General features: G+C 42.9%; 2 protein-coding genes across 5 annotated transcripts in view; both read left to right on the top strand.

Moving 5' to 3' along the window:
• BANP (BTG3 associated nuclear protein) overlaps positions 1 to 4,004 on the top strand; it is a 145,918-nt gene extending 141,914 nt beyond the window's left edge. For all 4 annotated transcript variants that reach the window (XM_068693683.1, XM_068693682.1, XM_068693685.1 and 1 more), the window contains one exon: positions 2,213 to 4,004. In XM_068693683.1, the coding sequence (XP_068549784.1) occupies positions 2,213 to 2,284 (72 nt within the window). In that variant the 3' untranslated portion in view covers positions 2,285 to 4,004. The remainder of the gene's footprint in view (positions 1 to 2,212) is intronic.
• Positions 4,005 to 10,748: 6,744 nt separating this feature from the next.
• Positions 10,749 to 22,591, top strand: part of ZNF469 (zinc finger protein 469) — a 212,027-nt gene continuing 200,184 nt past the window's right edge. The window contains exon 1 of the mRNA XM_068693679.1: positions 10,749 to 11,261. The gene's annotated coding sequence lies outside the window, so the exon portion shown is untranslated. The remainder of the gene's footprint in view (positions 11,262 to 22,591) is intronic.

Raw genomic sequence — 22,591 nt, 5'->3', positions numbered from 1 at the left:
ACCACAAATATGAATTTTATTGAATGTCTGAGAACAAGACGCCAGTTTTCTCACCTCTTTTTCTTGAAAGCTCTGCCTGAAGGTAAAAGTGAGGCTATTTGAAATGAATCCCTTCTCTGACTTCAGCTGAAGCAGATAGTAATGCACACTTCAATTTAGTATATGAAGCATGATTTTTGCATTTGCAAATTAACTGTGGACAGAATTATTAATAGCTGGTATTCCAAAAGTCCCTTCGTGCCCTTAAAGCGCATATATAAACACAAGCTACAAATATAACAACATTTTTTTGCAGGCATACAATTGCGAATGCATATACAGAGACATAGTTTGAGACCAGATTTATTTTTCAAGACTTAGATTTAGCTTGGTTTTGTGTCTCAGTAGTATACTTGCTTATACCAACTTGCCGAATTTAGAAGTACAAAATGTGATGACAGCAGAGAATATTTGGATTAATTCTGTGCTCAAATTTCATATATTGGTGTTAGATTTCATTAGCTTTGGAAAAAGCACAACTCCAAACCTCAATTGTTCTTCTAATCTCTTTGGGCTGTCTTCTACTTCTGGCCTGAACTTTGGATAAATATTCAGTATTGCTGTTATGACTATTATTTGGGAATTATTTTACTTCAGTAAAGTTTCCTTCTAATAGGAAAGAAAACTTTGATGGCCACTTTAAAACTTACCTGCTAACAAATTTAGCAATCAGAATTACTAATTTATTGGGTGTGTAAATAAATGCCAAATTACCTATAAAGTTGAAAAGGAAAAAGTCTTGTGCTGTGCAATTGCTAGCAGCAAAGGAAAAAGAAGGGGCAAAAATTTCACAACAAAACCTTAGTTTAGAAGCAGTGCTTTATAACTTTGAACCTCCAACGGTTTTGTTTGAATAAATAAGTAGTGATGGTATAATAAAAGCTAAAGGACAGGAAATCCAGCTGAGTTTCCATCCCTGTTTTTTTGGTGGTTCATCAGGTTTCAATACTAGGCTGAGAGCATAAAGCAGGGCTTCGGGCAAGACTTAATTGTAAAAAAAAAGTGTCTCCCCAGAAACACTTCTGTATCCAGGACATTATATAAAGCATCGATTAGGTGAATTTATGGAGGGAAAATCCATCAAGGGCAGATCTCTGGAATCTGTGGGAGTGTGCAGGAAAATATCATTAAGTGCTTGCCCTTTTCTTGTAGTTTATCTATGCTCGTGGTATTGGCTGCTATCAGGGGAAGGATTATTGGGTGTGATGGACTTTATCCAAGCCAATACAGCTGTTCTGAAATGCTCTTCATTTTATAGCTGTACAGGAGGGACGTGCTCGATAATCCATTTTTTTGTACTCCAACTAACTTGGTTAAAAATACAGTTTGCTACGGGATTATACTTTCAAAGTACATGGCGATTTCATCCTTAATGAGACTTCTTCTTCAAGCTGTTTCATTGTCTTTAAATTCTTCCATGAGGACTGCTTTTGCTTGGAAAGCGAGTAGAATCTGAGGCCTCTAGGAAGAATTTTGAGGAAAAAACTCAGTTTGGTAGCAGTATTCCCATTTCACACAGAGCAGGAGTGTCTGCGGGGGTAAGGTCAGCAGTTTGTTAGACCGTGTCCTCCACCAGCAGGGAAAATTACAAGCATGGGGCAAACAGATAATTGTACTGTCCTTCCCTACCACGGTTTTGTCACTCAGGGACTTCCTTCAGGCCTTTCTGTGAGTGTCCTTGATGGACTTTTCTTCCCTGGCACTGTTGAGCTCCAGCTTGTAGCCCCTGAGCTGCCAGCACGTGGGGTGTACTGGGAGAAGACCGTCCGTGGCATCAGCACCTGTTGGGCAAGAAACAGGTTTCTTTTTGTTTCTTTTAAGAGGTGGTTCCTTTCCGACAAGAGAATTTTAAATAACTTTTTCTATTTGCTCTCTCCGTGCAACTCGTGATTTTATAGGTCCTAATGATTTCATTATTCCAGCCCTCTTTTTTCCAGCCTGAAAGACATTGGTCTCCTTAGTCTTTGTACGAAGCCATTCTGTTCTTCTGGTCATTCTGGTGCCTTTTGAAGCACGTTCCCATTTCAACTCTGGCACAGAGTTGCTACTCATGCTGATTTTGTACTGGTACATACAGAAACTTTGTATTAGTATAATCCATTCATGTTCCTTTGGCTGCGTCAGTGAAAAATATTTTGATATTGATTTCCTGATCTCGTGTTTCCTTTTGCAGGGCGCCGATACCCTTCAGTCAGCAATCCAACCAGAAATGCAGATAGAACACGGAGCAATCCAAATTCAATAAGAAAATTGCGACAAGCTGTGTGAACCGAGATGCCAGTGAACCCCAGCGGGAAGTTAAGTGCTGTAGTCCTCATGCAGCAACGGGAAAATGGAAATGCCTGGTAGACTACTGGTCGCACCTCGTACATCTCCTGCAAATTGCAGGTTTCTGATGATCTGTTCGTGCTCACCTGGAATAAGTCAGACCCATTTACTGCAATTGGAGCTACGTCACTGCAGCTGTTGAGAACGTGCCCTTCAGAAAAATTACACGGCCTGCTCCTAGGTATATTTAAAGAGGAAAAAAAAAAGATAATTTTGGAAAGAGAACTAATTACGAAACAGTGAGACTAAATGTTTCATCCTGTCATTTCTTCTGTGAAATACGCCATTTGAATGTCTGCAAATATCTTAGGAAGTGTATTGCTGCTTTGCAATACTTGCTTTACCACATATAGAAGATCAAGAGCTCAAATATTTTTCACTGTTTAAACAGCTTTTTTATTTGCTATGGTGTTTATAACAAAAATGGAAAATATTTAAAAAAAAAAAAAAGAAAGAAAAATCCCATAACTGCAAGTATTAGCAATTTGCTGTTGTTTTCTGTTCAGTGTAATGAAAAATGTATTTGCAGAAGACTAACAATTTTGTTTGTACTGTTGCTTAACTACTTTTCTAGGGGAAAATGCTTTTAAATGCTGTAATTATGCATTTCTAATGAAAAATAAATGTGTATTTATGAATAGTGCAGCTCTAAGTTGCTCTCTACTTTAGGAACGAGTACAGTTTGACCGGACTGTGGTGTAACAGTGTAGTTCTGAAGTATTTGAAGACAGATGCTATCTGGCAAGCCCTGCTGTCAACCGAGAAGTAAGATTAAGTCTGTAAGGAAGATATCAATCGTAGATAATGTTATTATCTGAATTTCCAGTACAAGGAAAATGTGATAGTTAAGCTTTTGAGTCTGCAAATCCTATTTTGTACGATGAATTTATGAAATCATTTTTTTTAAACAAATGTGAACAATTCTTTTGAGCTCTCTCCATTTTAGTACTTCCTGTCATCTTTGTCCAGCTATTTGTGGCAATACCTCAGTTTGGAATTCAACCATAAAAAGCTGGGTTGCAAAACTCGTGATATCTGTCTTGTTATCCAACCTGCAACAGCAAGGTGAACGCCTCTCTCCATCGAAACTTATGGGAAATGTGATACTGATTTCAACAAAAAATGCCTTTTCAAATTTTATAAGATAGCACGGAAAGGATACGTGTTTGCTAGAACCTGATTATCGTAATAATGCATGCATGCCTTAGAAAAGTATGAAATTTACTGGGGGAGGGGTTGTTTTGTGTTTGTTTTTTTCAGCTGAGTTGATTTATGGTTATTGTCAATATATGGTTCATAATTTAATGTATTAATGAATGGGATGTAGCTATCCTACATGATTGAATTCAGGGTAACATTTTTCTGAAAAGAAGGGTTGTGCACACCCAATTTCTGGGAATGTTATCCCTGGTAAGTACTGCACTTTATGTAAATTCACACTTTTCTCTAGGGTATTTGTTGACGCACAAGTACAATGCAAACCGAACCACAGCTATTGAATACAATGTTTGTGACAGGCTAAGAATTTGGCTACGCTTCAGTTTCTTTTTTAATAGTGTTTCCCAGACTTGGGTGATGTTTAAAGAGTTTGGCATCCAAATGGAAGCCTAAAAATAAAGCAAGGCCTGTACATTTTAGCATGGTTGTTCAGTAATAATTTATCACTTGGAAATGACATTGAGAAAGGATTGAGATGGCAAATCTGCTGCTTGCTGCCCCATACCACTCTCTTGCTCCACTCATATTGGCTACAGTGCCTTTCCACACACACACTTAATAGAAGCTGTAGGGATATTTGTCTTTGTTTTGTGTTGTGATTGAGAATTTTCTTCTCTTTGCGTTTTCAGCTCACATAGAAGATCAAGCACATGAGGAACAGCTTGAGTTCAGGAGAGGTTTCCCTTTAGCCGTTAGACTGATGCATGCTCAAGTCTCTTCTGCGAAAAAAAGTGATTGTAGATGCATGCCATGCAGTGAAATAGCACGCAGTAGATTTCAGGAGAAGGAAATCTTCACCAGTGTGGAATGGAGAGTGTACAAATCAATTGAAATCAGTAGGTAAGGAGAGCACCTCGTTAAGGCCCTCCTGTGCATTCAGATGTTCAGACCGCATGTTCCTCGAGACATGAGTTTTTCTTGGTTAATGTTTATGTCAATGTTTACAGTAGTCTAAGCTGTGTCACACTGTTCATAGTTCAAAGAAAAGAGACTTCAACACCGAGCCAGGTATTCCTATGCGTAATCCCAGTCTCTGTTCTGGTTTTGTAGATTTTATGTTGTCAGAGGATTTATGGCTTTGTCCAGGGAGGAAATGACTTCTTTTCAAGAATGTTTTATGTGTTTTCTAGACATCACAGGTTGTGTCATGTACAAATAAGTCATTCCCGAGAAGAGTAATTCAGGACTGAATTCCTTTCTGGGACAACCTTGTAACTATGAAAAATCTGAGGTTCTGTGCCAGTGTGAAGAACATGTTCATACGGAGATCTGTGTAACAAAAACACGCCAACAATAAGAAACCCTAAAAGTATTTAAGACAAAGAGCGAAAGTCTTGCAGCAGCAGTGAGGGTTTTTCTTGGCTCTCCATTCCCTGAATCAGTGCTGGGTCGCCATGGAGGTAGTTCTGCCCATGAAGACTGTTTGACCATTCTGGTAGGTCAGCTAGAAATGAGTTCTCATTGTGTCTCCTTTTGTTATTCACAGCCTCTGCTGCTTTTAACCATTTTTTTTTTTTCTCATACTACTTTTGTTCAGAAGGCAGCTATTGAGAACACATGACCACAAGTCTTCAGGAGGACATTTCTTGTAAGGTTAGAGTACAATCAGCTGGGTAGTTTATTTCTAATTCATCTTGTGACCTGTACAATGCTATTTTGATGGGTTTTGTTTAGTGTAATGGTGCTTAGGCATGCAGCCTCTGGGGGAAGAGAGCCTCTGGTTACCCTGGTGGTCCCATTGGTTATTTTCCATATTAAGCTCACTCTCACCTGTACCTCATCATTTATCTTGATGTACTAAAGTTCCCAGCGTGTGGTTGTGGCTGCATGTGCAGTACAGTACCACTGCAATCATCTTTCAGATCTGTTCAACTTGAATCCCACGTAAAAGAGGGAGCATCCACCTTTTTTTATGGACTGCTGTGGTCCTGATCTAAAAATTAATCGAAGTGTTGTGTTTTGATGGGTTGTAGAACTAGAAAGTGGTCTAAAAAAAGTAAGGATGTGGGTTCTTTTCTTTTTTTTTTTTCTTTCTTTTATTCCATGTTAATTTTACATGTTTTGTCTTTGCAAAAACAAAACTATAAAAATGAGCACCCTTCTGTGACCCAAATAAACTGTAATGCCTTCATTAGGCATATTTTTAGGCATTTCAGTGTTGATGGTTTGCCTACAAAGCACAGAATGCTGGCCAAGACGTTGTTCTAGTGCTTGTCTCCATCGTGGAGAACCTGGCATGTGTCTGGTATGCTCTGGTGGCTGTGTGCTTTATTATTGGCTTCAGAGAACTGCTCTGGAGTTTCATGTTAGAAAATACAGTGAGGAAACCAATATCTAAAGAAAAAAGAATTGCTGTAGAATCTCACTTTGCACAACCTTCTATTGGTAATCAGTTTTCCTTCTGAATTCCTAATTATCTAGACATTGAAAAATTTGGAGGCATAGCTATAACTCAGCAAAAACTGTTTCCCATTATACAAAGTAAGACGGTTTCTTTCACCCGCTGCAGTCCCAGAGCACTTCTGTAAGCCCTGCTGATTTAGATGAGTACTCGACAGTCAAACCTCATTTCCTTGAATGAAGCCAGGAATAAGAAAGTCAATCAGTTAGAGTGGTGTTTGGGGTAAACTGAGATTGCTCTTTTATGTGCTGCTACGAACTGACATACTTAATTTCTTTTAATTTCCTTGTTTTTAAAACAAGGTTTGATGTATTTAGAGCTTGTTTTATACCCCATAAAAGTATGACTAACTGCCCAGCAAGTGGAGGCAGGAGCCCATGGAAGGGTGGCGAGGACTTGTACAGAGCTGGAATGAAGACAAAGTGGGCAGGACATGATGGGAAACACAGGGCAAGGGGTTAACACTCATCCTTCTTCAAAAGGGGCTGGGGGACTTCTAATCGAGTCTTCTGTAGTGTGATAAACTGGATGAAAACCTCTTTTTTTCCACATCTACACCTTCACATGGGAAGTTTCATTCAAGAGCGTATGTCTCCTTTCTTGGCCTTTTTGCCGTTTTATTAAACTTAAGTGAATTCTAGTTTTGAAAGTTTTCTCAAGTTTGTTTTTTTTATTAAAAACTTGTAAAATTTATATTTGGCAAAGGAAAAATGTCCTTTAATTAAACTTTATACAATTTTATATTTGGTGCAAAAAATGACATTTTTAAGATTTTTTTCATCAGTATGAATATTTTCATTTAACTAGCAGACAGGGAAAAGTTCTGTGCTTCTGCTAGTCCCTCAGGTTAATCTGTGGTTTTGAATGTGTAAGCAAACTATCCAGTTTCATCTCTGTCCAATAGCTTGGGTTGAGCATGAGTTAATGTGTGCTATATAATCTTCCAGTAAACATTTTTTTTTCCAGATTTTTCATACTATTTAATGGAAACTTTATCCAGTTTTGAAACAGATTGACAAAAACCTGGATGGAAAGCTAACTTAGCCTGACATCTCTCCATCCTACACTGTGATGCCAGCTCTAAGGACACTCTGTTCATTGTCCCTCACTGTGCTGCGGATATTTATGGTATTCAATTTGAAAACAGTAAAACCCCCTGTTGTCCACACTGATTCTCTGCTTTCCTTAAGGAGTCTTTGGGATTTGTGTTCAAGATGCACTGGGGTTTGCTTGCCAAACTGTTCACTGCATTAAATCAGGATCTGAGAATTAAAGCAAGCCAAATGAAATAAAAGGGACTTTACTCTTATGTTTTTATCACAGGGAAAATAAATCTCCTGTATGTATATTTAAATGATTTTAATTTTTAATTGCTAAACTATTTATTACATTTGCCATCGGCATTCTTGGTAAAGCAGGGAAAAACGGGGAGCTGGCCAACACCATTTGACTAATAAAAAAGGGTATTTAGCTGGCTTTGTGTGGGTGGGTATGTATGTGTGTGTGAAATATGTGTATATACACACATATCTACATGGGTATCTTGTTGCTTGAGTTTGCCAGGGGTTGGCTCACCTCTTACTACTTTAGGGCTAAAAGTTCCCTCTCCCCTCTTTCCACTTTGTTTTGATGTTTTTTATTTCCCCCACTTCTACAGCATTTATTTTTAATCTCAAGAAGAGAAATATTCATTTTGCTACGTCGATCATACCAGAGGAGGTTGGCCAGCTACCTTCAATTAAAAAATAATAAATCATACACCCTCAGGCTGCTGGATTCTGTACTGCATTTAACAGAAAAAGCAGTTTTAGATATTACCTTGTGCACAGGGAAGTAGCTCCCTTCCTTGCCTTATTTCAGAGGTTAAAAAAAAAAAAAGCCACAATTCGAAATTGTGACTGCCATTAATTATTAATGTTTTAAGTTCAATAACCAGATTTTGCCCTGGTGTTCCCAGGTGGCAGCAAAATTAAAACTTCCTTTGCAGGCGCTCAGGTTAATACCCAAGTAGGTGGTACCGTGGGCTGCACAGAGAGCTCAGCTCAAACTTCCAGCCTAGGCTAAACATCAACTAAACTTGCCATTTAGTGCCTTTTTTTCCCCAAATGCATGCCTCCATCTCTCTGCCCCGTGTCCTAACCCTCCTGGGGCAGCTCTTCTCTAGCGATCGGCGGCTGGGATGATTTAATCGGACACAAACGAGGCTTCTAAAGCAGAGCGAGTTTACTTCTGCTTCCTGTCCCTGCGCGTTTGAAACTGTGCTCTCTCGTTGGGGCCATCTGCCTTGCATAATTGCTGTTATTTAACAGCAATTTTATTACTCAATCCTACTTCAACTCTCTTAATCCCCCTGCTCTAATGGGCTCCCAGCTCTCTTCAGCAAAACCAGAAGAAAAACAAAAAAGCCCAAATGTTCATAAAAGAGGAGGTGGGAGGAATCAAGGAACAGCTGAGAAACGAACTGTTTGTTGATCTGGTTTGAATCCCTTCCTCCCTTTCCATTCATCCAGGTTGTCTTTCAGCAGCTAAACGTGCAGCCCAGGGAGGTGGTCCACAGAGAGAAGTCCTTCATTTTTTTGAAATACAGTATTGACCAAAAATCCTCCTTTTATCGCAGGAACAGCAGCTTTGGAGGTAGGCAGGGGCAGGGTGGAGGGTAGAAGGAGACTTACAAGTTCTGCTTTTGTTTTTTTCTCTTTTAATTTGTGTAAGCCTTTTGCCTTGTTTTTAAACATCTTACTATGCCTTACTATGTTTTTAAATAGCTTGTAAGCATCTGAGGGTATTCCATCGGTTTTGGGCTCTGCCTGAAATTCTTTTGTGTTTCATTAAGCTGACTTTTATAATGAAACTTGGAGCTCCTCTAGCACTTTTCTTCTCGGAATTTCAGACATCCAGCAAAAAGAAGAGTGCATCTCCCCACTTTCCACCTCTGACATTTTCATTCATTTTGATGCAGATTTCTTCTGTGTCAAAAGTCCTTAGTTTTTGTAGCTCCTTAGTTTTTGTGAAAATCTTATTTTTCCTTTTTTTTTTTTTTCTTTTTTTTTTTTTCCCCTTTTGTAAAAGATGGAAGGCATTAATCTTTTCTGTCAGAAAATCAACTTTGGTAGGAATATTTCCATGCATGAAACTGACCCCTGGGAATGTCTTTGCACAGACTGTCACGCTTTTCCACTCTGATTCCTTTCTTTCAGCAAATGTGGCTCACTTGGGCCTAACAAAGCTTCATAAGTAATAAGTGGCTGGGTATTTTGAGAAAGGTTTTCTGCGTGTGGTTTTGCTTTTATTTTGTCTTTACCTGCATCCTTTCTCTGATCAGATTCACTGTATGGAGTTCCCTGTGCTCTGCAGGAATGAACCTGATGGAGAAGCGTGTGCTTGGATTTGAGCTCCCTCACAGTTGCAGACTTTTGGCTTTGAGTCCCCTAAATCTTTGCTGCTTTAATCAGTGCACAGACTTGGGCAAATAGAGGGTAAGATTTAAAAGCTCTTAATGAGAGTGTTCCTCATGGGGAGAAAACACTGACTAGTGACGAGCTCTTCAGTTTGGGCAGGGAGGGAATTGCAAGAACCACGAGCCAGTTGAATTCAGGTGGGAAATGTGGCACAGTGTTTGACAACAAGTGTGAAAGAAGATTAATGACTGGAACAGACTGTCAAGAGAGGCGGATTCCTCATCTTTAGGTATCTTCTGTTCTTGATGGGCTGCCACTGAGAAGGTAGGCTATCACCAAATGCAGCCACACGATGCTGTGGCATGCCTAATGCCGATAGTGGGAGTGCACATTGATCTCCAGAAGCCTGGACTCGGTGATAAGTGTACGAGGGTTATCCCAGGGGATGCCCATGGTTCCTACAGTCTGCAGCGTGACCGTTCTCACAAAAATATATCCACACAGTAAAGGACATAGTCATTAAACCCATTCTCTGGACTCTGAAACCTCTGAGGACATTGCCTGTCTTCTCTTCCAACACACACATGCTATAAAGCACAGCCCAATGATGTCTGAAATATCCTAAATTCAAAAGCCAGAAAATTAAAATGTACGAGTTAAAAGTGGAAAAGATTGAGGGCTTTGCTGATGGCCTGGTTTCCTGCAGTGTCTGAAACCTGCAGTGAGGAGATACCCAAATAGTCTTAGCAATGGGACTGCTCTATGCAGTCAGTAAAGGAAGGAGGTCCCTAACTGCTTATAGCCAAGGTCTTTGGGGAAAAAACAAAACAAACAAACAAAAACGTTCCTTTTTGAATCTAAATCTGGTGATTTGTTCAATATTAAACCCAAGAATAAAACACACAAGCCAGTCACCAGAGGGTTTTTAGTATCCCTCCAAGCACTAGCACTTTGCGCCGGGGTCACTCAAAGCCTTCTCGGCCATCTGAGCTCTGCTGTAGGGTGCTGTCTTCTAATCTTTTTGTTGATCTGCAAAAATCCTGAATAAGGTGATAGGGAATGGGTAGTGGCAGGCATGCCTGGCTGCAGGAGATCACAGGACTGTCTCGTAGATAGCCTTTGGCTTAGAAATCAGGTGCCAGTGGCAGGTATTTTATTCTACGTAAGTGTCCATGGCTGGAGGAGCACATATTCCCCTGTCTGCTCCATAGTTCCCAACATATGAGGGTTGTGCTGGATTAGATGCAACCCATAAACCAGAAATGAGATAGGTTCTAGTACACAGATGCTTGTTTTTAGCCGACAGCAAATGTCTTACTAATGAACAATGCTTCTGTCTGTAGGTGGTCTGGGAGCCGAGGGAGGAGAGGAGGGCTGATAACGATCATAAGAAAGAGTATTCAAGACAAAAACAATTAAAAAATAAAAATAAAGAAGACTTGAAATACCCGGTCCTTTGGGATCGATTTCTAAGGGTCCATAGTTAAAAAGACAATAATTTAAAAGTGTTTTCTTCCAGTGCACAGTTCAAAAATCAGGGAGCAGCTAAGAAAATGTGTTTTTTTTCTCTTAAAATGCAGCCTGCCCACTTCCTCCCTCTCTGCTGTTGTGGAACCTAAGAGGTTTTTGTGGATGTTTACTAGACACTTCCAGCAGAAGGAGAGTTAAGTATATGAGAAGGGGGTGGAGAGGGAATCCCAGCTTGGAACTTGAGACTTTCCAGCTGAGAAAGAAAGATTCAGAGATGCAGACGTAATCATACAGCACTGCAATCAACTCCTGTGTCAAAAGAAGTCAGGAAAAGCACATAAATAACTCCACAGCCACATTTAATATAGTGCAGGACATATATCAATAATGCCATCACTTCCTCCAGGGTGAGTATAGAAAAGCTTCCTGTCTAAATGCTTGCAGAATGGTTTAAATACTTTGAAATGGCTTGGTGTAAGCTTCAGAAATTGAGGTAGCATTGAATTCAAATTACTCGGTACCAGATCAATTAGATGCTCTTTATCTTAATGCAAGTTTTAGGTTTCTTTGCAAATGGTCTCAAGAAATAAACTGTGGCTGTCTGAAGCATAATCTATATTGTTTCCTGCCGTAAATTCAAAACTCCAAATGAACTGCCAAGGACTGAAAAGCACACTCATTTAGAAAGAATGCAAATTTGTCTGTTCTTTAATATACAAATTAGGACATTTCTGTTTTCAGGGCTTAACTCCTTCCAGCTAATTGTTTGAGTCGCTCTAGTTATCTGCCTGTTTCAGTGCAATGGACTGAACATATTCAGGTAATCCACGTGCCTGGGGTTGGCTTTCTTGGAGCTGTCACTTTAAGGCTTTGAAGCGTCCTCAGTAAGTCTGGTGTTGCTCTGCATTTTTATTTGCTGCCTGTGTAATGTACAACAGCTTCTGTACGGACTGCAGGGTGTCTGTGGTCAGTCTGCTGGCCCGAAGGATCCAAATTCTTTGAATTGATACAGGCAGAACAAAGGATGGAAGAGGAAAGAGGTGCTCCTGCTTTGCTTCTCAACGGGGTGCCTTCTCCTCTGCTAGGTGGTTGGTGATGTTGGAGATGGTGTGTGATTTATTGCATTATTAATATTATTATTGCCAGTCTTTATGGAATGGTTCTTGGTTAATGCGCTCCAGTTCATAAACAGTTTCATGCTGGGCTTTGTGTGTATGTGTTTGTAGAAAGCCTGTTTTCCATTACAAAACTGGGAGATAAACTAAGATGACAGTCACATTTTCCTAACATAAATTTCTCAGTCCTCCTTGGAAACCATAAATTTCAGCAGCATGTCTCTGTACTCCAGACATCAAAAAGCCACATTCGGGCAGGCGGATTTACAAGCCCTCTGTTTTCCTTGTTCAAGTCCTTTGCATAAGAAAAGATACACATCCAAATGATAACAGAAAGCTGGGAAGGGAAGGAGAGCTGAAGGAGGAAGCTGCACAAAGTAGGAGGGGAAGGAAGGTCTCCTGGGAGGACTTGTCTTAGCTGATACAACTCAGGTGGTGGATTGATTTTCCTTCTATTTCTGGCCAATAAACATCTTTTTGTTTTCCTGTTTTTATACTAAGTGTTTTCAGCCATAACGATTCAACCTTTTCTTCCTCACAGCTCAAACTCTTGTCCAAGTTGTTATCTCATCATGTCTCGATTAATGCAACATCCTTTTCTCTTGGCTTTGATGAACACTGACTTTTGCCCAAATCCTATCCATTCAGAAAACTTCCTCTCGTTTGGCTTTTTCTTCCCTATCACATCAAATACTTGTGTTGTGCTTCTGCGGTCCTTCTTGGCCTGTCCACAAGGAGGGATTTCTGTTTTTAAACATATAAAAACCTACTGTGGCCAAAATCTCCATCACACGTTGGGCGTGCTAATTCTACGGCACCAAGGTACGCATGCACAGGTCTTGGTTTTGACTGCACTGGTGACAGGGACCGTGCCAATACCCTCTCCGGAGGCATCTCTCGGCACAAAAAGACTGAAGCCTTGCCTTTTCAGGCAAGGATGAGCATCCTTTGTTCCCTGGGACAACTTTTTGTACAGTAGCGCTCTCAGGCTGCTAATTTGAGCAGCTGAAGTAGGGCAGCATTGTTTGCACATTGTCATTCCAAGAAATCCTTGATTCTCCTCCTCGTCTGTTGTGGCAGCCGGGTACCTCTAGCCAAGCTCTGCTCTGCCTGATATCTTTTCGTTATTTCCAGTACTTGGAATTTAGCTTCAGCCTAGCAGCTCCAGCTCTTTCCAAAGTGAATTGGAGCTTCTGTCATGCTTTTTCTGCAGATTTTCCCCAGATGTAAGCATCAGCTCTGTAGACTTTGGAACTCTCCTGGATACACCAACAAAAATATGTTGTATTTTCCAGTGAAACACCTCTGGTGCTGAACTCAACCCAAGTGACAGGCTGAGGAAAGTGTCTCGAAGAGAGTGTTGAATACCCACAAACATGCACTTTATTTTTCTAGGGGCACCTGCCAGAACACTGCTGATGCATCAAGCACAGAAATACATTTGGCATCAGACATCTCTATAAAAATCCTTCTTTGTAGCTAATGGAAAATGTGCCTTTTTAATGTATTCTTGTAATTTTTTGTGTATGCGTATTTTTTCTTGCAGTAACCTGTGAGTATAACAAATCTGTTGATTCTTTTCCTTGCTCTGTTGTTCCCCAAATGGCGAATACTTCCAACCTCCCTGTTTCTAAATTAAGATGATTGTAACTTTCTGCTTCATTCTGCACTTTCAGGAGCTGTTCTCTCTACCCAGGCCGATACAGTTCCTGCAGTAGTGCCTGCTGATTACATTTCTTTGCACATTTTCACTCACCGTGGTGTTAGTCCATAATAACTTTCATCTTTGCCAGTTCCAGCTGCCATTAGTAACACCAAGCTTTCTGCACCAATCTGTGAGTTTTTCCCAGTTACTTTCTGCTGAGTGCTTCTGTTGCTCTTCCTGGCTCCTTACTGCTTTGTGCACCTCTGCTTTTCATTTACTGTTTCCCCTTTTCTTCTCCATGCTTGTGTTTCCCATTGCAGCAGGGTCTCTTGTTTCTATGAAGCCTTCACTGAGCGAACGCTATTGTCTGCTACTACGGTCAACTTTGTGTTTGATTCATTTGTCATGGATTTCAGCTCTGGTGAGGCTTTCTACTACTTGTTTTTTTCTCTTTTACTCTAGGCCTCACAATTTTTCAGCAGTTGCTCAGAGCCAGGGCACTAAAAACAAAGTAAAAAAAAAAAATAAATTTAAAAATCAACACCCCCACCTGAAGACTGATTGAAGGTATCAAGGCCATGCAGTGCTGCCTTCCATTTGCAGTTCTTATGGCAAGTTCCATAAATCTGCTTCCAGCTACTCAGTGCTGTTTAGCAGAGGCCTTCTTCTAGCACACCAACCCTACTCCAACTCGTCTGTGCACGACCTTCTCAAAGCATGGCTGATGGAGGGAGCAGCTGTGGACAGCTGCTGGGCTTTGGTAGGGATCACAGACACCCCTGGAATCCAGTGCATTTTTGTAGGGAAAGCCCAGAGCTCCTTTAGCTGCCTCTAATGAAGTTCAGTTTTATAGGTAATGAGTCCCTTTGCAAGCAGGCTGTAGCCGAGGGGGTTCTTGAGAGTGCAGGAAGTATTTCCACGCTTGGCTCCTTTTTGGTGTACATTAGCAGCTGTCTTCCCTTTCCCTCACTGATGTTTTCTTGGATCCAGGGAAGCAATAATCCTCTAGGCAAGTCAGCCATAGGACGAAAGGAACGTGGAAGTAGCAGGCTGGAGCTGTACTGATTGTGGAAGGGACACAAGGCTCGGGATAAAAGGCAATCGTCCATAATGCCCACGCAGGCCCCCGTGGGAGACGCCCGGATTCGGAATAGTGTAGTCACCATCGATTCAGTGTGTCCTGGCTGTCATCCTTGCCTGGGTTACTAATTCTTTGGGGATTTACATCAAGCAGAGTCTGCCCTATGACAGATGAACTCTCCTTTTGTACATCCTTATAGATCCCAGAGGGGGAACCAGCAATCTGCACCACGTTGGAGTGTATGAAATAAAGAATCCAGCAGCATGTAAACATACACAACTTTTCCCTTTCAACCGCGATTCTACTTCTTAACACTTGCCATAAATAAGGTCAGTTTCTAAGTAATAATAATAAGAAGAAAAGCTGACAGTAGTTTTACATTGTGGGTGATGTCTGCCCAGTTAGTCTGAGCTCTTGTCCTCATGTGTCTGGAAAAATTCTATTTATATATCACATACAGAGGCTTTTTCCATTTTCAAGGTGGAGATTCACTGAAGGCCTAATCTGGGTCATAATGAAAACTGCTGGGATAGACTGACTCATTCTCCTGCTATAAACAGCTAACGTACATAAACTTTCTATTTCTTTTGCACTTGTTGCTACCTCTTTTTATCCTGTGTCTTAAATTCACTTGTTTTTATGGTAGGGAGATGAAGCCAAGACCAACTTAAGTAAGTCATTCAACTCCTCCCAGTATTTTAAGCCCAGTCCTTTAGCTGCTTGAAGCAATCTCACCATGTGCAGTTTTCAGCTGGACAAAAGACTAAATGCAGATCACCTATTTCATTGTCCAACACCATCATTATATGGCTATTCTGTCTGTTCTCATCATGAATAGATCATCCATGCCCTTCTAGGTTTTATCTAGTCCATTCTCTCAATAGTATAGAGTTGCTTCCTGCAATCCACTTGCAAATTTTTCCTTTGATTTAGCTTCGTGTGTTCCCAGAAATGAGGCTTCCACTTCAAGCTATGCAAACAGCCACTCAGCTGAATTCAGTCAGCTGTTTAACTGAGTTCCCTTTATCTTTGTTCTACGATCCCGGTTTATACATGAATAAAACAGGGTCTTGCAGATATATATTGTTGTAATTCATCAACACCGCAGTTTGGATTTCAGCTAGTGCTGAAGATCTTTTTCCATCGCGAACGCCAACACGCCTTTGGCAGGACATCAGACACGCACAGCTGTCCTGCGGAGACTTGTCCTTCCCAGAGTTCACGGGACTGATGTCTGCCTTCGTCACCTTCACGAAGCACGGAATTCCCCCTGCCCTGCCTCATCACACCAGTGTGAGTGTGCAGCGGGAGGACCACCGAAAGCACCGACCCCTTCACATGCAGCACGGTTCCCAGCCCTTCTGTCCTGTTCCTCCTCTCCAGCATTTGGGGTGTACCCCGTGAGGCTCTTGGCCATACGAAGGTGCAGTCCTTACAGCCACGTGGACATTGATGTCCTCAGGTGTAAGTCCTGTCTTTGGTTCTATTCAGGTTTGAGTGTCATCAGGAAAGAGATGGTGATGGAGGGACCGAATTTGGGATAGGTCTTAGCTTGGCTGATAGGTAGGAAAACTGAATCACAGATGTGGATAATTTAAAGCCTGAATCTCAGAGATGCTGCACATCTCCCCGTCCTGCCCTGTGCAGGCAGGGCTCAGGGCAGAGTCCACATCACAGAGCGCATCACATGTGCACTACTGCATCTCAGTCATGCTTTGCAGCATGGGGCTTTTGAAACAGATTTTTTCTCCAAAAAGAGATGAAATTCTGATAATCCAGAGCGGATATGCCAGTGTCCTCACATTCACAGTGCTTTTAGGAGCAATGTGAGAGTTTTCTGGTAACTTCAGGACACAGCAGGGAGGACCACCACGTGTAGGCAGCTGCTGCTCCATCACAGAGAGCCTGGAAGGAGCTGGATTTACCACTGGTGGCTTTTTCTTTTCCTAGAAGGAACCTAACAAGCTACTGCCAGACTGAAACCAAAGCAGAAAGCCTGGGGCAGGGGGAGCTGGTTTCTTTTAGTTTTGGGAGCTTTGTCTGGGAGCCGTGGCGAGGGGAAGTGCTTTTGGGTAAAAGAGAGAGGCAGGGTGGCCGGGCTCCCTGCAGTGACCGTCTGCTCTCATTTGGGAGCCAGGTTGGAGCCGTGCTTCACCCACAGCACCACCGCCCGCTGAAAACAAACCTCTACTGGGTTAGCTGGAGCTTGTATCGTGTAACTGGGAAAGGGACATGGCCCTGTTTGAAAGCAAATACTGTGACCCATGCTTTTAACCATGAAGTAACTGTGTTGGTGATGACAGTGAATTGCTAGGGAGAAAACCAACTTCTTCACACCAATGTGTTGTCCTTTCCAAGCTGCTGCTCTCTAGATTTGGTTGCTGGACTCACACTCACTTGCTCACAGGCAAACACACACGTGCGTGGTCTGGGCAGGCATCTGAGGAGCACGAGCCACCTGGTAGGGCTTATAGGAGCTTGAGAGGGTGATCACCCATAGAAATATTTCTTGCCTGTGAGCTATTTTATTTGGTTTCTTCTCTAGAAGTGTGAGAGAGGAGAGTTCCTCCTTACCTTTGTGGCATGCATGATCCGACACCCACCCTTTGCTCGGTTCACTTCTTTGCTATTTATCAGGCGTTGTGCACCTTCCCCTGCTGCTCTGCCTCCGGGATCCGCGTGGGAGCGACGCCTGCTCCCTTGCACTCAGGCTGTAAGTCAGGGCTCCCCTGCCTTGTTTACACCATGGATTGCACCGAGGCTGGACTGCGACCTCGCTTAAGGAACTGTCTGCTTCTTGTGGCTGCCAAGTGCTGCGGAAGGCATATAGATCATGGTAGGGTCTGACCTTTGCAGTCTTCTGTTAAGAAGAGGGAGACAAAAAAAGCAAGAAGGCAAGCAAAGCAAACAAAACAAGGAACAGCTTTTGAAGTGCCAGAAGCAAAAGTCACTTGTGATAACGGTTTGTTTTTTTTTATCTATATTTTTAAGCCACTAACTTTCATTTTTTCTGTGGAAAGAACAAGCTGCTGGATGAGGAAAAGAGGCTAAACTTGTGCTTAGACATAAATAATCTTGTTAATCAGCAATGCAGGGAAAGGAGACAGAAAACCATGTGACAATTGAGCTGAAATTCAGTCAAATCCCTCTTTGTATGAAACATTTTGCCTGATTTTACAGAGAGCTGTCTCCAAACCAGAACCTGATGCAAGTTCGGTATTATTAAAATAATTCATCTTTTAAACCTCAGCAGAATTTGTTTGGATTGTTAATTTCCTCGAGGCCTCGGGCCCCTGTATATGTTGAAGTAGATAAAATTCATGGGTTAGCACACACGGTATCCGATTGCATGGTCTCGCAGGGGTAGGAAATCATTTTACAACCGTGCCTAATAGTCCTAGCACATAGAAATGATTATTGGTGATTACACAGTAAAAAAGTAAGCGATCAGAGCAGATGCCACACAGCGATGTGCGTGCTGAATGGAAAGGAAAATGGATTGTAGTGTCAGGAGATACAGGCTTGGCACCAATTTTGCCATTTTTTTTCATTTTGTCCCTGGATGAAGTCGCACTGCAGGCTAAATGGCATTTCTTTCAGCAGAGCTTGTTAGTAACTGCTTGCATTTACCAGGACAAAGGAGTTGTACGTGCCTTTTGTCCAGTTCTTCTCCAGCTTTCTCAGAGCCTTGGTAATATGGAAACCAATTCATGTTCAGCTCACTCTGGGGCTGAGCTCTCGGGGCTCAACCTTCACTTCTTGAGCAAAAGAAGCTTTGAAAGTGGCAGTTTCTGTTGTTTCTGTTTATGCCCTCCAAACACTGGATGTGGGGACCCTGCTTCTCATCTACCCCTGACGTTGTGGCAAGAGGTTTTCGTGGCAAGCCATGCTTCGTGCCAAGATTTGTGTGTTACTGTGTGAATACACAGCAAGAGCAAGCAGCAACCTGGGCTAACTCTCTGTCCTCCACAGCATTCAGTGGATTTTGTTTTTCATAATCTTTATAAGCACAGAAAATAAAGGAACAAACTTCTTTGACTACAAAATACTACTTAGTTTTGTCCTGCCAGTCTCCTACACTTCTAGCCCTGGCTTTTCCTGGCTGCTCTCTCAGTACCCCCCAGCAGAGCTTTCTGTTTTCCCAAAATGCACCCAAACTGCCCTGTACGTTTGCTTCCTATAGCCTTTGTCACGAAGCCTGTGCTTGGCAGCAGATCCCCCCACGGCAGCTGCCAGCACCCCGGGCTCAGTGCTGTGACAGCCGAGGGTCTCGCTCCCTGGCTGGGCTCCTCGCTTTTTCTTCTTACCTTAACAGAGTCATCGTGGTAAATAAACAGCTTGCTCCTTTCCAGCTGCTTCGGTGGCCTCAGGCCAGAAAACAAGGCAGAGAGCCCACCCCGTTTAACATCTCGTGCTGCCGCTGTGGTCTGTCCTGGCACCCTGCCTCAAAAGGTCCACAAGGGAGAAAGGCAAGTGGCACGTGGGAGGAGGAGGAGAGGGATGGAGGACTTGGGAGAGCCCATTGTTGCCTCCCTAGGAAATTTAGGTAATAGCAGTTATTTCCTGAGGATGCAGGGACCTTATGCTTAGCTGGACACAGAGCAAATCCTTCCCTTTCTTCCCTACATCCTTTTCCAGACGGCAGCAAAGCGCCTGCGGTGATTTTCGCTTCCCTGAGAGGGTGAGCAGATTTAGTAAATAAAGCAGAAGGTGTGAGACTGGGAATAACCCACAAGTGCTTGTGGAGGAACGTGTTTTCCTGTTACAGCCTGGGGGCTGAGAATGGCTCAGGAGGGGGAATTAAGGAAAATCACGTGTCTAGAGCAAAACGCCACTTTGAAAGGATTGTCGGGGACTGTTGGGACAGCTCCTGTGTTCTGGATCTGTTCCCATCCATGTGGGGACGTTTTGCCCTAGTCCTAGCAGCACCCATGTGCTTCCTCTGGCACAGATATACGAGTTTAGACTGAGACAGCGAGCACTGAATCCCTTCTCTGTTCTCACTGTGCCCCAGTTATGCTTCTCATGGGGACAGTTACGTTCTCAAGCGTGCCTGATTGTGGTACATCAGGCTGAAGGGTTTCTTTTTGCTGGACAGGTTCTTTGGCAGACGTTTTCCTAACCCAGAGTGCTCCTACACGTGTGCCTCAAAGCGCCTCGGGTAGAGCTGACATCCTGGGTAGATTAGAATGAGGACAGCGTAGATTTTTTATTTATTTTTAAATATATCATCTGCTTTATAGTATAGATTTATTTTCACCAGGTTTTATGGTTTTCTTTGGGGTTTTAGATAAACAGGACATAAGCCCAAAATGACCAGCTATAACATCTTAGTCTGCAAAATGTTCCTTGGCACAGAAACTCAGGGGCAGGTGGGGCTGCACCTTTCTGCCTAATAGAGAGGTTTTCCTTACGAATTTAATCTGAGGTTTCAGAGAAATGCTCAACACCCGCACAGCCATACACGGAGTCCTCCTGGTCTGTTCCCTGCATCACTCAGAGACTCCTTAGCCACGTCCACAAGAGCATGAAGTTTGCATCCTCTCTCACTTGCCCTCATACCCTGAGGACACGTGATGCTGGTGTGGATTTGCTGTCTGGAGCTTCGGATCAGTCTGCCAGCAGCAGGCTTTCAGGTGTTTACGGGCTGCTGTCACGGGGTCTGGGGAGGTAACTGGGAAAAGCAAACCTCTCCCGTGCTCCGCAGCAATGCACAGATGGGACGTTTCGAAAAGGAATGATATTTGCCCTGGAAAACGTTCTTGTTTTGACAAATGCACAAAGATGAAAACCAGTCGCGTGTAGATAATCGAGCTCGTGCACGTGTGATTTATTAAAGGAGTTTCGTGTGGGCACCTGTTTGTGCGTCTGATCTTGTAAGACGGGACACATCTTGAAAACAATGGCTCAGGAAAAGTCCCGTAGAATTTAATAGAAGTCAACTGTTTCCAATTGTTTCTTAACCGCTTTTATTTATTTTATTTTCACCTCTGAGGCGGAGCTATGGCCAGAAAAAGCACGTTGACACAAAAGCTGATTCCAGTCGTCCTCTCCAGGCAGTTTTGCTCTCCCCCTGGAGAACAGGTTTGGTTCACAAGTGAGCGATCTGCAGGGAGCCCTGCACTCTGAACCCCCGGTAGTTCAAGATCAGGCGATTTTGTCACGTTACTCTGCGAAAACTTTTGGAAGTGCACCAGCCTGTGAAATCACCTGCTAGAGAATAAACATCACCTGCACGTGAGCGTTCGCAGGGATAGGCAGGGGCGTTTCAGAAAGCAAGGTAAGCAGATGAATCTCTTTTATTTCCTACCTCTCTGTAGTTCTAGATGGAAGATGAGCATTTGTTTGATTGCATCTCGGGAGCCAAGTAATCGGTGCCTTACAAGTGGTTGTTGCAATTCGCAGGGCTTGGCCCTACCATAAATTAAGGATCAAACAGGAACACCAGTGAAAACTTGCGAGGAACTGGCTGTTAATTCTTCTCCTGCTGCTGTTTCGCATTAGGCCCCTCGTGTTTAACAATGATGCATCTAACAGTGCCAGCTTTCTGCTCAAACAGGAACGAGTTAATTTGCTGGGTCCCCTCAGTGTCCAGCTTTCCTTACGCACTAGGGCTCTATCCAGGTATCAGCAGCCCACGTTTTCTTTGCTATTTGATGGAAACAATTCTATAAAATGCAATGCAAAAAGAAAATAAAAATGCAAATTATGAGGTGAGGGGAAAAAATCCAAGCCCCTTTGCTGTGGCTCTGGGAACTCCCAGTGTTTCTGTTCCCAGCGTGTGCAGACCAAAAAGTGAGAACAAGCAGAACTGGAAAATGCGAATCAGTCGGTGGTGGCAGGGAAGCCATCTGAAGGCAAGTTCCCTGCCTTGTGTCCCTGTCCCATCCTCTGCTCCATCTGTCCCTGTCTTCTTCCATCTTCCATCTGTCTTCTGCAACATCTCATGCTCCAGGGTAGGAAAAGCATCAGAAGTCAGGAAATGGTGAGAACAGAATTAAATTCTAATTTGCTGTCACCATTTTAGTAATCCCAGATTCTGTTAATAACACAGGAGTTATATTCCTGGGAAGAACAGAACTACTAAAATTCCCTTTTTTCAATTACTTATGCTTATACAGGGGTTAAACCTCCTCCCAGATGCTATTCCAACAAATAGTAGTGATTTGAACTCCAATAATTTTAGCCTGCAAGACCAAAACAGACTTGAAGCTTGTACAGGTCTGTACTCTTCAACGTGTACAGCCCTCTCACCCCCTTAAAATCAGACTTTAATCATTTTGAAGGAAACCTTGGGCCGTGCTTTACAGATAATCGCACAAAAATGCTTATTCAACCGCTGTGTTCAAAACAAACCGAAATTTCATGCAAAAAAAGTCAGTTCCCCGACAAACGCGATGAGTGGATGAGGTTTTATCAGCCTGGTCTCACGGTGCTGGGGCTGGCTGTGGGCTTCGCGCCTCGGGCTCTGTGGTTCGTGGCAGCAGCAAGAGCGGGAGCAGCAGCCCCGTTGTGGGTGCCCGTCCTCCCTCGCTGAGTTACAAGAAGCTCTCCTGTGGTTTTAGCAAAATAACGCCAAATTGGCGGCACGGTTGGCTTGATGCTGTTCACCGGGGGCTGGCGACACGCACATGTGCTCACCAGCTGGCTCTGTCGTGGGTGTGAGAAGAGAAGAGGGGTCCTGGCACATTATGTCACCCTTCACTGTCTCCTTATGGAGGTTTTACATATCAGAGCCATGGTAGCATCTTGGAGTCTGGTGTCAGCTGGACAACTGACAGCTTTGGAGAGGCAAATCTCTGGTTCCTTTGGCTTGGGGTTTTTTTCTTGGTGGTAGAAGGCTCTGTCCTGGGATGTAGGAAGCAGGTGTACAGACCCAGGATTTACCTAGGGGAG

Source organism: Anas acuta, chromosome 10 (assembly GCF_963932015.1).
Source record: "Anas acuta chromosome 10, bAnaAcu1.1, whole genome shotgun sequence".
Taxonomy (NCBI): domain Eukaryota; kingdom Metazoa; phylum Chordata; class Aves; order Anseriformes; family Anatidae; genus Anas; species Anas acuta.
Note: the sequence above shows the minus strand (reverse complement) of the source record. Positions and strands in the feature narration are given on the sequence as shown.